The sequence below is a fragment of the Pristis pectinata genome, chromosome 13 (genome assembly GCF_009764475.1).
Source record: "Pristis pectinata isolate sPriPec2 chromosome 13, sPriPec2.1.pri, whole genome shotgun sequence".
NCBI lineage: Eukaryota > Metazoa > Chordata > Chondrichthyes > Rhinopristiformes > Pristidae > Pristis > Pristis pectinata.
Genome location: NC_067417.1, coordinates 39,610,563 through 39,625,767, shown reverse-complemented (window position 1 = coordinate 39,625,767; position 15,205 = coordinate 39,610,563). Strand labels below are relative to the sequence as shown.

General features: G+C 41.8%; 1 protein-coding gene across 4 annotated transcripts in view; it reads left to right on the top strand.

Annotated features, from left to right (window-relative positions):
• fhod1 (formin homology 2 domain containing 1) overlaps positions 1 to 15,205 on the top strand; it is a 240,770-nt gene that overhangs the window by 189,301 nt on the left and 36,264 nt on the right. For 2 of the 4 annotated variants that reach the window (XM_052028118.1, XM_052028117.1), the window contains exons 11-13: positions 6,741 to 6,848; positions 10,586 to 10,633; positions 11,452 to 11,549. In XM_052028118.1, coding sequence (XP_051884078.1) covers positions 6,741 to 6,848; positions 10,586 to 10,633; positions 11,452 to 11,549 — 254 coding nt within the window. The remainder of the gene's footprint in view (positions 1 to 6,740; positions 6,849 to 10,585; positions 10,634 to 11,451; positions 11,550 to 15,205) is intronic. The other 2 variants (XM_052028120.1, XM_052028119.1) reach the window with 1 other exon arrangement.

Below are 15,205 nucleotides of genomic sequence, written 5' to 3'. Positions count from 1 at the left end.
TTCAAAAATTACTACCACACATAATTGAAGCTACAATAATGACTTGTAGTGCTATTGGGGAAAAATGTCTTCTTCTCTCGGATACCAATTATCCAATCTGATCTGTCTCTTCAATTCGATTTCAGTTCCTGTTCAACTTTGTTTTGCTATGAGTGTTAACAAGGCGCAAAGGCAATCACTGAAAGTTCTTGGCCTTAATCTTGAAACTCAATGCTTTTTCCACGGTCAGCTGTATGTAGGTTGCTCCAGAGTTGGAGATGGGCATAACCCATACATTTTTACACTGGATTGAAAAAAAAGAAATATGGTGTGTTCTGATGCACTTCAACATTGAAATCAAGTTAATTTACGCATTGTGCATAAGTACATACCTACTTAAAGAGAACCATATTAAATATAACTTTTGTATACATATTTATTTTCAGTGTTACGTTTTTATTGGTAATTAGTTCAATGACATAATTTTAGCCTCCTGATTATACTATTCATGAAATAATTATATACTTAAGCTAAATTTTATTTCATTTACAAGGAATGGAAATAAATGCAAGCATCATGATTGCCAGCAAAGTAATCTGAGCAATGCTGGGTGCAGCAGCTCGTGCTAAATAATAATTATGGTATTTAATATTCAGGGAGAATTAGAAATTAAGCATTCAAGGATTTACAAAAATAGGCTCAATTTAAGATTTCTGAAATTTGATTAAAAGATGTTATTTAATCGTGAATCAGGACTAATCAATTGTTTTATGAATAAATTGAAGATAGGGCTAAACATTTTAGGATTCATTTACTGGCTGGTTATACATGTATAAAATTACTCATGGGTTTTAGCTGATGGGGTTCCATTTCTCATATGGTTAAATGTGCAAATGCTGAGATTTTTTTTAGTTGTGTTTGTAACTATTACACTCTTACATTCTATTGCACTCATTACACTCAACTATTACACTCTGGTTAAGGGAAAATCATTGAACATAATGGAATCTGAAAACAGGATGGCATATGCACCATTTTTCTGAACCCATCTATGAAATGTATTTGGAATTCATAAAGGGCTCTGATCATCTTGTGTTGTAAAGGCAATTATGAGCATTCTTAATTGACAGAAATATTCATCATTTATGTTGATTTAATGTAGTGTTCAGCATTGTATCAGAAAAAATATTTCCACGAGGTAATACAGCATGTTTACGGAGAATAAGCTCTTCCAAGCTATGCTAAAGCAAAAGAAAATCCTGCATTTATTTGGGGCCTCCGTGGCTTCAGGAATATAGAAAACTTATTTGTGCACAGATCAGTCCCACACACAACAATGTTATAGGAGCCAGATAAACTGATATAGTGATATTAGTAGATGGATAGATATAAGCTGGGACGGTGCAGAGAACTTCTGCACCAGAGGGGGCAGAATTCTTGCATAAATCCAGGTGAGTTTAAAGATTAGTTTTCCTTGCACCTTAATTTGTCATTGAAATGAAAACTCTGCCTTACTGAAGGAGGAATTTCAGAATAATCTGAACTAGTAAACTGTTAAGGAAAGTGTAGCTGTCGGTCTTCAGGTTCCTGTCCCCTCTTCCCTGATGGTAGTAATGAGAAGAGGGCATGTCCTGAATGGTGAGGGTCCTTAATGATGGATGCCACCTTCTTGAGGTACCACCATTTGAAGACGTCCTCGATGGTAGGGAGGGTTGTGCCCGTGATGGAGCTGGCTGAGTCTACAACTCTCTGCAGCCTCTTTTGATGCTGCACATTGGAGCCTCCACACTAGGTGGTGATGCAACCAGTCAGAATGCTCTCCACTGTACATCTGTAGAAATTTGAAAGAGTCTTTGGTGACATACCAGATCTCCTCAAACTCCTAATGAAGTAGAGCTGCTGGCGTGCCTTCATCGTGATTGCATCAATGTGTTGGGCCCAATATAGATCCTCTGAGATGTTGATGCCCAGGAACTTGAAGCTGCTCACCCTTTCCACCACTGACCCCTCAACGAGGACTGGTGTGTGTTCTCCCGCCTTCCCCTTCCTGAAGCCCACAATCAATTCCTTGGTCTTGCTGACGTAAGTGCGAGGTTGTTGTTGCAACACCACTCAATCGGCTGATCTATCTCACTCCTGTACGCCTATTCATCACCATCTGAGATTCTGCCAACAACAGTGGTCATACCTGGACTTCTTGTCGGGTTGTGGATCAGCCAAGGCATTATTGAATGGCAGAGCAGGTGAAAGGTGCTGAATGACTTTCTATTGCCCCTGTTCTTCATGGGCCGTGGTATGATCATGGTGTGTGTTTAAATTAGGTTCACTGGTAAGTATCAAATACATTTTATTTTCTGATGTGGTGAGTAGTTGCATTTTTCAGTAGTTTCCATCTGGGCGGCACGGTAGCGTAGCAGTTAGTGCGACGCTATTACAGTGCCAGCGATCGGAGTTCGATTCCCGTCGCTGTCTGTAAGGATTTTGTACATTCTCCCTGTGTCTGTGTGGGTTTCCTCCAGGTGCTCCGGTTTCCTCCCACATTCTAAAAGACGTACGGGTAGGTCAATTTGGGTTTAAAATGGGCGGCGTGGACTCGTTGGGCCAGAAGGGCCTGTTACCACGCTGTAAATAAAATTTAATTTAAATTTAAATTTAGTAATATCCATAGGATTCTGGTTGGTTTGCAGTCAGTAAATTATTCATTCCCTAGAGCCCAGGGTTATGGATAATGGCCAAGGAATTATAACATTTGTGCACACAGGTGAATCCTCCCCCTCCTCCCCCACAACAGTCAAATACTTCCACATGCAAAATGTAATTGGCTGAAATTCCAACACAGATATGGTGGTAGCTAAAGGCAGAGAGGTGAACATTTCTTTCCATCTCCACCTGTTAAAATGTAGGCCTTCAATCAGATTGAATGGCACAAATGCCAATGCCACTTAAAATTGGCATTTGGAGTTGACATTCTCTTTATTAACTCCATCCAGAGATGAGATGCATTGTGTTGCATTTTAAGAGTATAAAATAATGACCTGCATTTGTATAACTCTTTGCTCTTCCTCTGGGTGGCTTAATATTTTTGTTACAGAGAATGAAGTACTTTTCAACTGAGGTTACTGTCGGATGTAGGGAGCACAGTGGCCAACTTGTGGACAGCAAGGAAGCACAAAGAACAATGTGTTAAGAACAAGAAAATCCATCTTAGTGATGTAGGTTTTAATATAAATCATGACCAGAGGACAGAAGAACCGACTAAACAAAGTTGAACCCTTATGTGGTTAAAATAAAAAAGACGATTCAAGGAGATTAAGTCCACCTGAGGGGGTGACAAGTCTCTGGTATTGGTATTGGTTTAGTTCTCGTCAGAAAGATGATCAGCTTTGGAATGTTCTCTGCACGATCCTGGCTTCAGTTTTGAGCTCAAGTTTCGAGAATGGAATCAAAACTGCTCTCCAGCTCAAGCTAGAATACTACAACTTGGGCCACAGCCAAAGCTGGTCGGAATTAGTGTGGTGAGAGCTCATCCTGTTTTATTAATTTCAGGTGTATCCATTTGCTGAGCTTGGGGCACAATTCTTCATTCCCTCTTATGTTTCCCTAGCTGAAATCAGTTCTCTTTCAGCACAAACCAAAAATCATACTTAGTAACTTCTTTCTGGACCATCATGTAGTGTCTTTACCATTGGAGCACTTAGCAGATGAGCTTAATGTTGCTGCAACACCATGGGTCGATGGTAGACTTTCTACCTCTGAGTCAGAAAGTACAGGGTTCAGGGAGTCTTTGCCAAAACTTTGGCCTGCATTTCAAATTAGTATCTGAATGTACAAGTTCCTATTCGTCATAGAGTCGTACAGCATGGAAACAGCATTGACACAACAAGTCCACGTCGACTCTCAGGCCTAATCCTACAGTAACGCCATTTTATTCTCTCCATATTCCAGTCATCTTCTCCCAGATCCTACTATGTGGTAGGAGCTGATAAATCTATCCAGCCTTTCCATTGATTGGTATGACAACAGTTATAGCCGCTGATGTTGTAGGCTGTCAGTCTGCTGGTTGTTCCATTGCTTAACTTTCAGGGAAGGATATGAAAATAACAGGCAACTAATGCACTTTTGATGTTCTGACCCAAATCCATGGCAAAATATTTCAACCTCTTTTCATGTTAAATATTCTGTTGTTTAGAGTCCAAAAGGTAATTGGGAATTAAGGTTGAAATTCAGACTAAGTTTATGAACAGGATAGGCAACGAGAATCTCACAGGCTTCAGGTCTCTGAGAAAGTGAGAGTGCAACACACACACACACACACACACACACACTCTCTCTCTCGCTCTCTCGCTCTCTCTCTCTCTCTCGCTCTCTCTCTCTCTCTCTCTCTCTTCCCCATTCCATAATGTTTGTATTCAGTTCAATACTTTGGCCAATGTCTGCTGTATATTTCTTCTGTGGATATAGTTTAATATTTAAAAAAAAGCTTAAAATGTGAGAAAGTAGTCTCTGTGAAGTACCAGAAAAAATATTGAAATATTTCATCTGGATTATAAGAAGCATAGCTGTATAATAGGAGGTCTGGTCCATTTAACTGAATTAACTTCAGGACCTTTTTTCCACATTGATTACTTGAGCAATTGGGATGATAATCAAGATCTCATATAATGATATATGATGGAAATAATCTTTAAAATCTTCACAAGATTAAAATATTTTGAGCTGATACTTTCAGCCTTGTTTTAGTGAGGTTGGTGGCTTTTCCTTTTCTGGACTGTAGGATAGAGATAGGTTGCTCACAGACAGCATTGGTTGGGAAATTGTGGGTTGGGCTTTTATCCATGATTTGGAATAGATGGGAGATTCCTGAATTTCTGTCCATTATTATCTGATGGCTGTGGTTCCCGGGAGTGCCATTTGTTGCTGGGGGTACTCACCCACAGAATCCCACCCTTTCATCTCATCACTGGAATCCCCTAATCTGCCACCACACTAACAATGCAAGAGAAATTTCTTTTCCTATATCTTAAAATGTTTACTATTGCTGATATAAAATAGCAACTCTTCTACAAAGCTTCTGTGCCTTCTTTCAGTTATCGGAATTACTTGCATAAAGCTTTCAAGTGCATGAAATGCTGATTTTTACATTACCATAACATATGTGCCTTTGCCTCTCATGCTTTCATTAAGCCATTTAACATCTTTGTGGCATGTACTGCTTGCAACTTACCAAACATTTCATGCAATGTTAACGTGATAACTTTTTCCAGCTGCTCTTTGCCCAGATCATTCTCTTACAGCTCTGTCCTTTGACTAGGGAACGCTCCTACGTCAGCCATTATGTAGCAACCTCTTTCATCTTTCCATCAAGACCTAGGGTTGTTAGTCAAGCATCAGATGAGAGCTCCCCGAGCCCCACCAGGTTTGTCTTAACTTTTGTTGTCTTAGTTTGGACATGTCTCATCATCAACTAAGAACAATGGTAGCTATTATCTCTGGAAATTAGTTTAATAGTCTAAATTCCACATGTACCAGTCACCGGTTCAAAGGTTAACTCTGTGTAGGGGACCACCTTGTTGGTTTTAAAGTATTGTTGAATGAGGAGATGTTTAAGGAATTTTGCATTTTTGAATACTGTTGATCAATGAATTGAATTCATATTATTCCCAGTAAATGCCTTGAAATAGTTCTGTTATTTAGCATTGTTTAATGGGGTTGCCTTTTGATGGCAAGTTCTTTCAAATGCTCCTCATTTCCCATGGTTTTTCAGGAGCTGGAGACTTGACTTCCGCACTCTAAGCGGTTCCATATTCCCAGTTCCGACTTTTGATCAAGTACGTTTGACCTCATCGTGTCCATCAAAATGTCTCTCTCCCTGCCTCGGGACAACATACAGTGCTGGATGGGTACAAGAAACAAATGCATGGCAGCCCAGTTGAGCCAATGAGAGTGTACTTTCTGCAGCAGAATTTGAAGAAAATGTACCATAATGAACCTCATGTTCTGATCGTTGTCTTCCTTTGGACAATTTCAATACAAGTGATTGAGATTCTTCCTGTCAATCATATCAGCAACATAGTCACTGAGTAAAAATAATGTTTTTGTTGGCCTGATTTTTATTTAGTAAGACTGTTGGCTTTGAGACTTTTAGCCCCATAGTCCATTTCTGAAAACCAAATGTTTCAGATTCCACTTTTCTATGTTGAGTTTCAGGATCTACATATCATTTGAGACATGTTGGTTTTGATTTCCTGAGCTGTTAGTTATGTCCTTAAATTATGTCTTTTCAAAGTAAAGCCAAACTGTTAAGCTTTTAACTGGTGTTCATCAGATTATATTAGATCGTACATTAGAAATAAATGCAAAATATTTTGCTGGGTTCTAAAACTGAAGTTTAAGAGACAATATACATCAGTTGGCTTTTCCTCCTCGAAGTATTTTAATACATTTAATTTTGATGTAGTCTTTCCAAAGCCTGTATACAAGTAAGAATCACCTTCTTACATGAACAGTAAACAGTTCTTGGGTATTGTAATATCCCAGTGACCTGAGGAGTACCAGGCTGATATTAGAGATTAGCGATTGACAGGAAGTAGTTCAGTCTGTAGACTCTGATGATACTGGGTCTCATCCTAGCTGGTGAATCATTGTGGGATTTCACTGCAAGATTATTGGGACTTTTCACTATATTTTCTTCTCTTCTACGTAAGAAAAATATTATTATGAAGCATATATGTTTAAAAGATCTTTCTTTTCTCTACCCACAGGCCTGCTGTTCAAAATCTATATTCGTCGTTTAGTAAGCCAGATCTGCTGAGCACATCTTCAGAAAAGAAAACCATGAAAGCAGGCCCTGGAGAAAGAAGTATTTTCAAGTAAGTCAGATCAGTTAGAGGGAATTTAGATATCATCTGTTTTTAGCATTTGAAGGTTCATTTTAATGTAACAATAGAACTGGAGTAACTGGGATTAAGGTGAAGCTTTAAGTATCCACAATCCAAGTGTCTGGCAGAAATTTCCACTAAGCTAAATGTTGTGTATGATTTTTCCACAGTGGAAAAAGCTACAATGTTTCTTCTGTTACTTGCCTTCCTTCAGGTACCTCAGGGTTCATCCCACCACAGGGGGAATCCTTAAAATTAAGGGAAATAATTGAGGCTCTTCTTAAAGTACTTTGGGGATTTCTACGACATTAAAGGTGCTGTTGCTGTTTCAAATTCTCTGATTCCACACAGTTAATCATAGATTTTGCATTCCAATTACCCACTTTATCTATCAGTCCAAAGTATGAACATTTTTGAGATTTTATTTCCAGTGCAAATTGGAATGTGGCTTTAAATGTCAAGTTTAAGATCTGTTGCCATGAGTTTTCTGTTTGTAGTATTAAAGTGGATTCACAGGTTTGCCTTCACATTACTTTTACCTTTACTTTATTCCATTTAATGTCAACCCGTTGGTGCTCTAAACTCATTATCCTTACTAATGAAACCATGGTTTCTGCTATCATTTTCTAGAAACCAGGTGGCTTGGCAGAGTATAAATTTTTAGAACTCCTGTCTTGGACAATAAAGTTGACTTAAATGATCAAAGCAAGTTAAGATGAAACCCTGAGTTTTTAAAAAAAAAATTTGATTCATATTTAGTCTTCCCCCTGCACTAATTGGGGTACAGTGGCATTATGGTTACATCTATGTGCTTGTAGTTCAGAAGCCTAGACTAATGATTTAGAGCTCGAGTTTATATGGCAACTGGCGAATTTAAGTTCAATTAAAAAGATAAATATGGAATAATTATCTGCTAATGGTGTCCTTGTAGCTCTGGGGTTGTGAAAACCCATTTGTTCGCCAATAAATTTCAGGCACGGAAATCTCCCTACATGTGGCTTCAGACCAACCCACAATAATGCAGTTGACTCTTAACTGTCCTTTGAAATTAACTAGCAAGCTGCTCAGGGACAGTTAGGAGAGCAATAAATGCTGGGCTTGCCAAAGAAGTCCACAACTTGGGGATGAATTATTTTAATAAAACATTGCCATGCCACAAAGTACATTGTACAGAAAGAAAACTAAATTTGTATTTTCATGTTATTCGGTGATTTGAAAAACCCCACAATGGATAGTAGAGGCTTTTTTTTTGGAGGATGGTGTCCATGGGAATTTGGGAATGAAGTAGGAGGATGGTAGAAACCTGGATCAATAGTGGATGCACGAGGTACTTAATGAATACTTTACGTCAGTATTCACCACGGAAAAAGATCTGGGGGATTGTAGTGGAGACTTGCATCAAGTTAGATAAGTCACTGGGACCGGATAACGCGATGCTATTACAGCGCCAGCGATCGGGGTTCGATTCCCGTCGCTGTCTGTAAGGAGTTTGTACGTTCTCCCGCGTCTGCGTGGGTTTCCTCCAGGTGCTCCGGTTTCCTCTCACATTGCAAAGATGTACGGATAGGTTAAATTTGGGTTTAAAATGGGCAGCGCTGACTCGTTGGGCCGGAAGGGCCTGTTACCACGCTGTAAAATAAAAAAAATAAAGTAAATAAAATGTACCCCAGGTTGCTGTGGGAGGTGAGGGAGGAGATTGCAGAGCCTCTGACGATGATCTTTGTGTCGTCAATGGAGACGGGAGAGGTTCTGGAAGATTGGAGGGTTGAGTATGTTGTTCCCTTATTCAAGAAGGGGAGTAGGGATAGCCCAGGAAATTATAGACCGGTGAGTCTTACCTAATGGAGAAGATCCGGAGAGGCAGGATTTATGAACATTTGGAGAGGTATAATATGATTAGGAATAGTCAGTATGGCTTTGTTAAGGGCAGGTCCTGTCTTACGAGCCTGCTTGAATTTTTTGAGGATGCGACTGAGCACATCGATGAAGGGAGAGCAGTGGATGTAGTGTATATGGATTTCAGCAAGGCGTTTGATAAGGTACCCCATGCGAGGCTTATGGAGAATGTGAGGAGACATGGGATCCAAGGGGACATTGCAGCGTGGATCCAGAACAGGCTGGCCCACAGAAGGCAAAGAGTGGTTGTTGAAGGGTCGTATTCTGCGTGGAGGTCGGTGACCAGTGGTGTACCTCAAGGATCTGGGACCCTTACTATTTGAGATTTTTATAAACGACCTGGATGAGGAAGTGGAGGGGTGGATTAGTAAGTTTGCGGATGACACGAAGGTTGGGGGTGTTGTGGATAGTTTGGAGGGCTGTCAGAGGTTACAGAGGGACATAGATAGGATGCAGAGTTGGGCTGAGAAGTGGCAGATGCAGTTCAACCCAGATAAGTGTGAAGTGGTTCATTTTGGTAGGTCAAATACGTTGGCGGAATATAGTATTAATGGTAGGACTCTTGGCAATGTGGAGGATCAGAGGGATCATGGGGTCCGAGTGCATAGGACGCTCAAAGCGGCTGCGCAGGTTGACTCTGTGGTTAAGAAGGCATATGGTGTATTGTCCTTCATCAATCGGGGAATTGAATTTAGGAGCCGTGAGGTATTGTTGCAGCTATATAGGTCCCTGGTCAGACCCCACTTGGAGTACTGTGCTCAGTTCTGGTTGCCTCACTACAGGAAAGATGTGGAAGCCATAGAGAGGGTGCAGAGGAGACTTACAAGGATGCTGCCTGGAACACAGAGCATGCCTTATGAAAGCAGGTTGAGGGAACTCGGCCTTTTCTCCTTGGAGAGACGGAGGATGAGGGGGGACCTGATAGAGGTGTATAAGATGATGAGAGGTATTGATAGGGTAGATAGTCAGAGGCTTTTCCCCAGGGCTGAATTGATGGCCACAAGAGGACATAGGTTTAAGGTGCTGGGGAGTAGGTATAGAGGAGATGTCAGGGGTAAGTTTTTTTACTCAGAGAGTGGTGAGTGCTTGGAATGGGCTGCCAGAAACGGTGGTGGAGGCTGATACGATAGGGTCTTTCAAGAGACTGTTAGATAGGTACATGGAGCTGAGAAAAATAGAGGGCTATGGGTAAGCCTAGTAATTTCTAGGGTAGGGACATGTTTGGCACAGTTTTGTGGACCGAAGGGCCTGAATTGTGCTGTAATTGTTCTATGTTCTAAGGCCAAATGTGAAGCAGAAAATTGAGATTAGAGTTCAATAGTGTGTAGTTTGCATATCATTTGGTTCAGGTTGTAAAGATGGTATAGAGGAAGCTGCAAAGTTTTGGTAAGGTGAACTAGAAGTCTTTAACCTTTTCCATTGTCTCATGCATAACTTCACACTGAGCGGGAAATTAAAGGTAAAGATGAGTGTTGGTGTATTTTTGAATGCTGACCCTTTTGCCTTTGGCTGATATCTTGTATATAACAAGATGGTGGAGTGGCAGGAGGCAGAGATACAGTGAATACTTTTTCCTGTTGAGATAAGGATTGATGCCTTTCCACTTCAAGATGATTTTGCACTCCAATGCCAGTGAATGGCTACACCTCCAGTGTGCACAGTTATTATGATAACTATACCACATGCTTCAAGGGAGCTTTCATTTAATATTAGAACAATTAAATCATTAGTCATTAATATCTCGAGTTATAAATCTACCTTTCCCAGCACCACTAATGACTTGTTACCGGCTACTTAATGACAATGCATCTTGAAACTGGTCTTTTTCTCAGGGCTGAGAGGATTCCTATTAGGGATAAACCAGTTCTGAAAAAGTATGAGTAAGTATTGGGTGTGGAATGGAGATTTTGTGTGTGTGAGCTGCACTAGGTTTGCTTTGTGGTTTGTCTCTTCTGCTATAGGTCCTAAATTTTGGAGTGATATTATAGGCCTGCACAAGATTAAGCAAGGTTGGGACATTTGAGCAGATCCTATTCCAACACAGGAATAGCAACTTTTCTCGTTGATAACTGATCAAGTCCTCCTGGAACTTGGGTTGGCTGGTACTTTGTATCTAAAACCAGTATCAATTTCAATATAGCAAAAAACTAAACACATTTTGAGCTTTTTATAATAAATCTCTGTAACTGAACCAATTATATTAATTGTTTCCATTCATGTTTAAAGTTCATTGACAATCAGTACTTCTTTTAGAAACCAGCCTGCTCTACCAGTGTATAAGTATGTTTATTTTGCAAGTGACTGGCCTATAATAAGTGGAATATCTTAATAGGAATTATGCAATGGTGGTTGGGCCATGATGAGTGTGTGATGGTGGTTATGTTATTTTTGGAAATTGGGTGATATTTTCCTTCCCATGAATTTTGATTTTGATTGACTGGCTTTTCCCAGCTGTTTGCACTTGAAGGTGAGCGGGGAAAAAAAAGAGCTGCTTTGATGTAAATGGTATTGATGTTTGAAATGTATATATACAATAAAAAAGTGTTTTACTGTGAGAATGTTTAATTTCTTTAACTGCATGTTTGATGTAGTGGGGTGTGGAACTACAGGATTTTTGGGACCTCAACCAAGTCCAGGTTACCAGAATGCTCTTGGGATTGCTTGAATATGTGCTGAGTTGCTGCTATAACTCTTTCAGAAATCGCTTTTTAGAAAATCTTGTTGCATCGCAAAAAGAGAGGGATGTGAACAAGTCATCTTTATCTCATGTGATGTCCACGGTTAGAACCCCTGATGGTAAGTTACCCATTTCTGCTGACAATTTAATCATTGATGTTGTAGCCTCTTATGTTACCCTGAATTAGACCGGTTTAACTGACATCAGTAGTAGGGAAAATGTAAGGATCTATTATTATTAAGGAAGTGGAAACAGGGTACTTGGAAAATAATAACAGGGAAACAAAGGACTGCACATGTTAGAATCTAGATGGCTCAGCAGGCCAGGCAGCACTTGTGGAGAAAAGCAGATGGTCAACGTTTCGGGTCAGGACCTTTCTTCAGGACTGAAGATAGGAAAAGGGGAAGCCCACCATATAGGAGGGAAAAGCAGAGCAGCGATAGGTGGACAAAAGAGGGGAGGCGGGGTGGGCACAAGGTGGTGATAGGTAGATGCAGGTAGGAGATAGTGATAGGCAGGTGCGGGGGAGGCGGGGAGAGCAGATCCACCAGGGGTTGGGTCAAAGGTAAGGAGGAAAAAAGGGGGGTAGAAGAAAGAGAGAGGCTAGGAAAGAGAAGACAAGAAGAGGCATGCTCTCCCCTCCTCCCCCGCACCTGCCTATCACTGTCTCTTACCTGCATCTACCTATCACCACCTTGTGCCCACCCCACCTCCCCACCTCCCCTCTTTTGTCCACCTATCACTGCTCTGCTTTTCCCTCCTATATATTGGGCTTCCCCTTTTCCTATCTTCAGTCCTGAAAAAGAGTCCTGACCCGAAATGTTGACCGCCTGCTTTTCTCCACAGATGCTGCCTGGCCTGCTGAGTTCCTCCAGCACCACAGTGTTTTTCAAATAATAAAAGGACTAGGCAGAGTCAATTTGGATTTATGAAAGGGAAATAATGTTCAACAAATCTGTTAGGTTTTTTGACATTATAACTACGCGAATAGTTAAGGGAACCAGTGGATGTGTATTCGCACTTTCAGAAGGCAAGTGCCGCCCAAGAGATTAATAAACATAATTAGAGCACATGGGATTGAGTGTAATATACTGATATGAATCATAGAACATAGAAGAAGTAAGCATAGGAACAGGGCAAAGCTCTGAACTCAACCATCAAGAGGTCATGATAGCATGGGAAATGCTGGGGATGGTGCACATCATAGAGACTGACTGACTGGAACTTAATTGTGAATATCACGTGCTCAACGATGCATTGATGTGTAATTTTAACCTTTGGAAAGATGCATCTCAGTCTGGAGGACGAGTCAGGTAAGTCTGACTCAGCTCAGTGACTGCAATCGGAAATCACTAATGATGCAACTGAAATTTGAGATACTTACCTAAATATAACAGCATAATTAATAAGGCATTATTGATTATAAGGTCGGAAAATAAAAATGCAGACCAACAGTTTTGAAATTCTTGTGTAGTCTGAAGGCTAGTTGGAGATGGGAGGCTCCTTGTATTATGATGTTGGGAAGTGGGAATTTACAGGGTCAGGCATTTGGGGGTCAGAAGGAAAGGAAGATTGGGGCCTTGGCCTTGTGGGGTGGGTCAGCGGAGGTTGGTAGGAGATGTGAGAAATAATTAGAGGCTAGTAGGATCTTAGCTGACATGGGCACCGATCCGGCATTGAACTGGGAAGATCTAATTGTCCTGGGAGAGCCCAACAATGGTCCTTCCTGGAACAGTGAGGTCCAACTTACCCTGCAAAGTTCAAAAGAGCTGGAGTTGGGGAATGACTTGTTTTCTTGTATGTCAGGAACAATTGTGGCCATTGCCAGGATGATGCAGAGCAATTAGGAAATGATTGGTATGACACTTCACTCTTGGGTGGTGGGGAGGAAAGAACTATTTTTGATTGTGTAATACTGGAGTAGACAAAAACAGTATTATCTGGTTGTGTCTCTAGGCATTCATACCTTACCCCCTTCCCACACCACAAACAACAATGTAACTGCTCTGCACTTATATATTTGGAAGTATAAGCAATGAGAACAGTACATAGTAGGTGTGGCGACTCACCGTCTAGTCGGGCGAACCGGCTCGGCAGTCGGGTTGCGCGGCGTCGGAAAGACGAGGCCCGCCGCCATCTTGGGCCTCGTCGCTCCGACGCCGCGCGACCCGACTGCCGAGCCGGTTCGCCCAACTAGACGGTGAGTCGCCACACAACCCCCCCCCAGAACCGGCGAGACAGTCCCCAAGGTCCGTGGGCTGTGCCAGCTGCCGCTTAGGGGGGCGGCCTCTGCGTCGTGGCGTGGCAACCTCGACAGGCTGTTGCAGATCCAAATGGGCCGGTTTGAGGCGGTCTGCCGTGAAAACCTGTTCCCTGCCTCCAATGTCCAAAATAAAAGTGGATCCGTTATTCCGTATGACTCGGAACGGTCCCTCATATGGTCGTTGCAATGGCGCCCGAGGTGTGCCCCTGCGAACGAAAACAAACTTACAGTCCCGTAGTTCCTTGGGCTGGCAGGATGGGGCTTGACCGTGCCATGAGGTGGGAATCGGGGCCAAGGCGCCGAGCTTCTCGCGCAGTCTTTGTAGAACTGCTGGGGGTTGTTCCCCTTGGTCCTGAAGGGCAGGTATGAAATCCCCGGGGACAACTAGTGGCGCCCCGTATACAAGCTCAGCTGACGAAGTGCGGAGGTCGTCTTTGGGGGCAGTGCGTATGCCGAGCAGGACCCAAGGCAGCTCGTCAACCCAGTTAGGACCCTTCAGGCGGGCCATCAAGGCTGAACCGACTGACAACCATCATTGCCGGTTTTTTTGGGCGGGAGTTTTCTCCCTTAAAAGGCCCGCACAAGGCGGGAAAATAAACCAGTTCTGTTTGGCAATCCTCCGAGTAGAGTCTTGTTTTATTCCGCGGCAGCAACCGCTACATAGGGCAAGTTTAAGGGGTCACACAAGGGTTGCATACCAGTTATGGTGATTTTCAAGAATGTCTAATTATCTTTCCATGATAATAAGCATGACGACAAACCTTGTCAAAGACCAATTGGAAAGTAACGTATTCGAGCTTCTTAAAGATTTTTTTCTGCAAGATCAAATTGACCATTTAGGAAAAACAAACTGCAATTTGACTAACTGCAAAGAAAATTGAAATTTACTTTGAGGATTCGTCTCTTCGTCTCTTTCTCTCTTTCTCACTCTGTGTATAGATCTGTATCAGTGCTTTGTCAGATTTTACCATTCAGTAAACAAAGAGAGTGGCCTATGGCAGGGAAATTGCCTTGCTTATTTTCTTAATTGTGTTCTTAAGGTGGAATTAATATTCGGAATGCTCAAAAGTCAAAGGGATAACGCTTATGAAACTGAAAGCACTGATATTTATAAGATCTCCTTTACCAGGGTCTAGTAATAAGCCACCAAGGGCACAGATCCATGATAGAGGATGTTAAGGAGGATATCAAGATTGCAGTGCTGAGACCCTTTGTGAGCAAAGACCTGAGAATCCAGGGAGGATACAACTACGTCACTGTCTAGGTTTTTGCCACTTATAGATGTGATAGCCGATTAAACTGTGGGTGGTGATTGACACTGGAATTATATGGGCTCTTTTGACAAGTGTTGTTGATCCACCTTCTGCACCGCTACACTTCCCTCCCCCACCCAACCCTGTTAATCCATGAGTTTTGGGGTCTTTTGTAAGTTGCTTTCCATTAGCAGGGCAATAGTTCTAATGCCAGCGTAAGGCCCATTCAGGGCTGACAAGCACCCGAAGTTTACCTCGT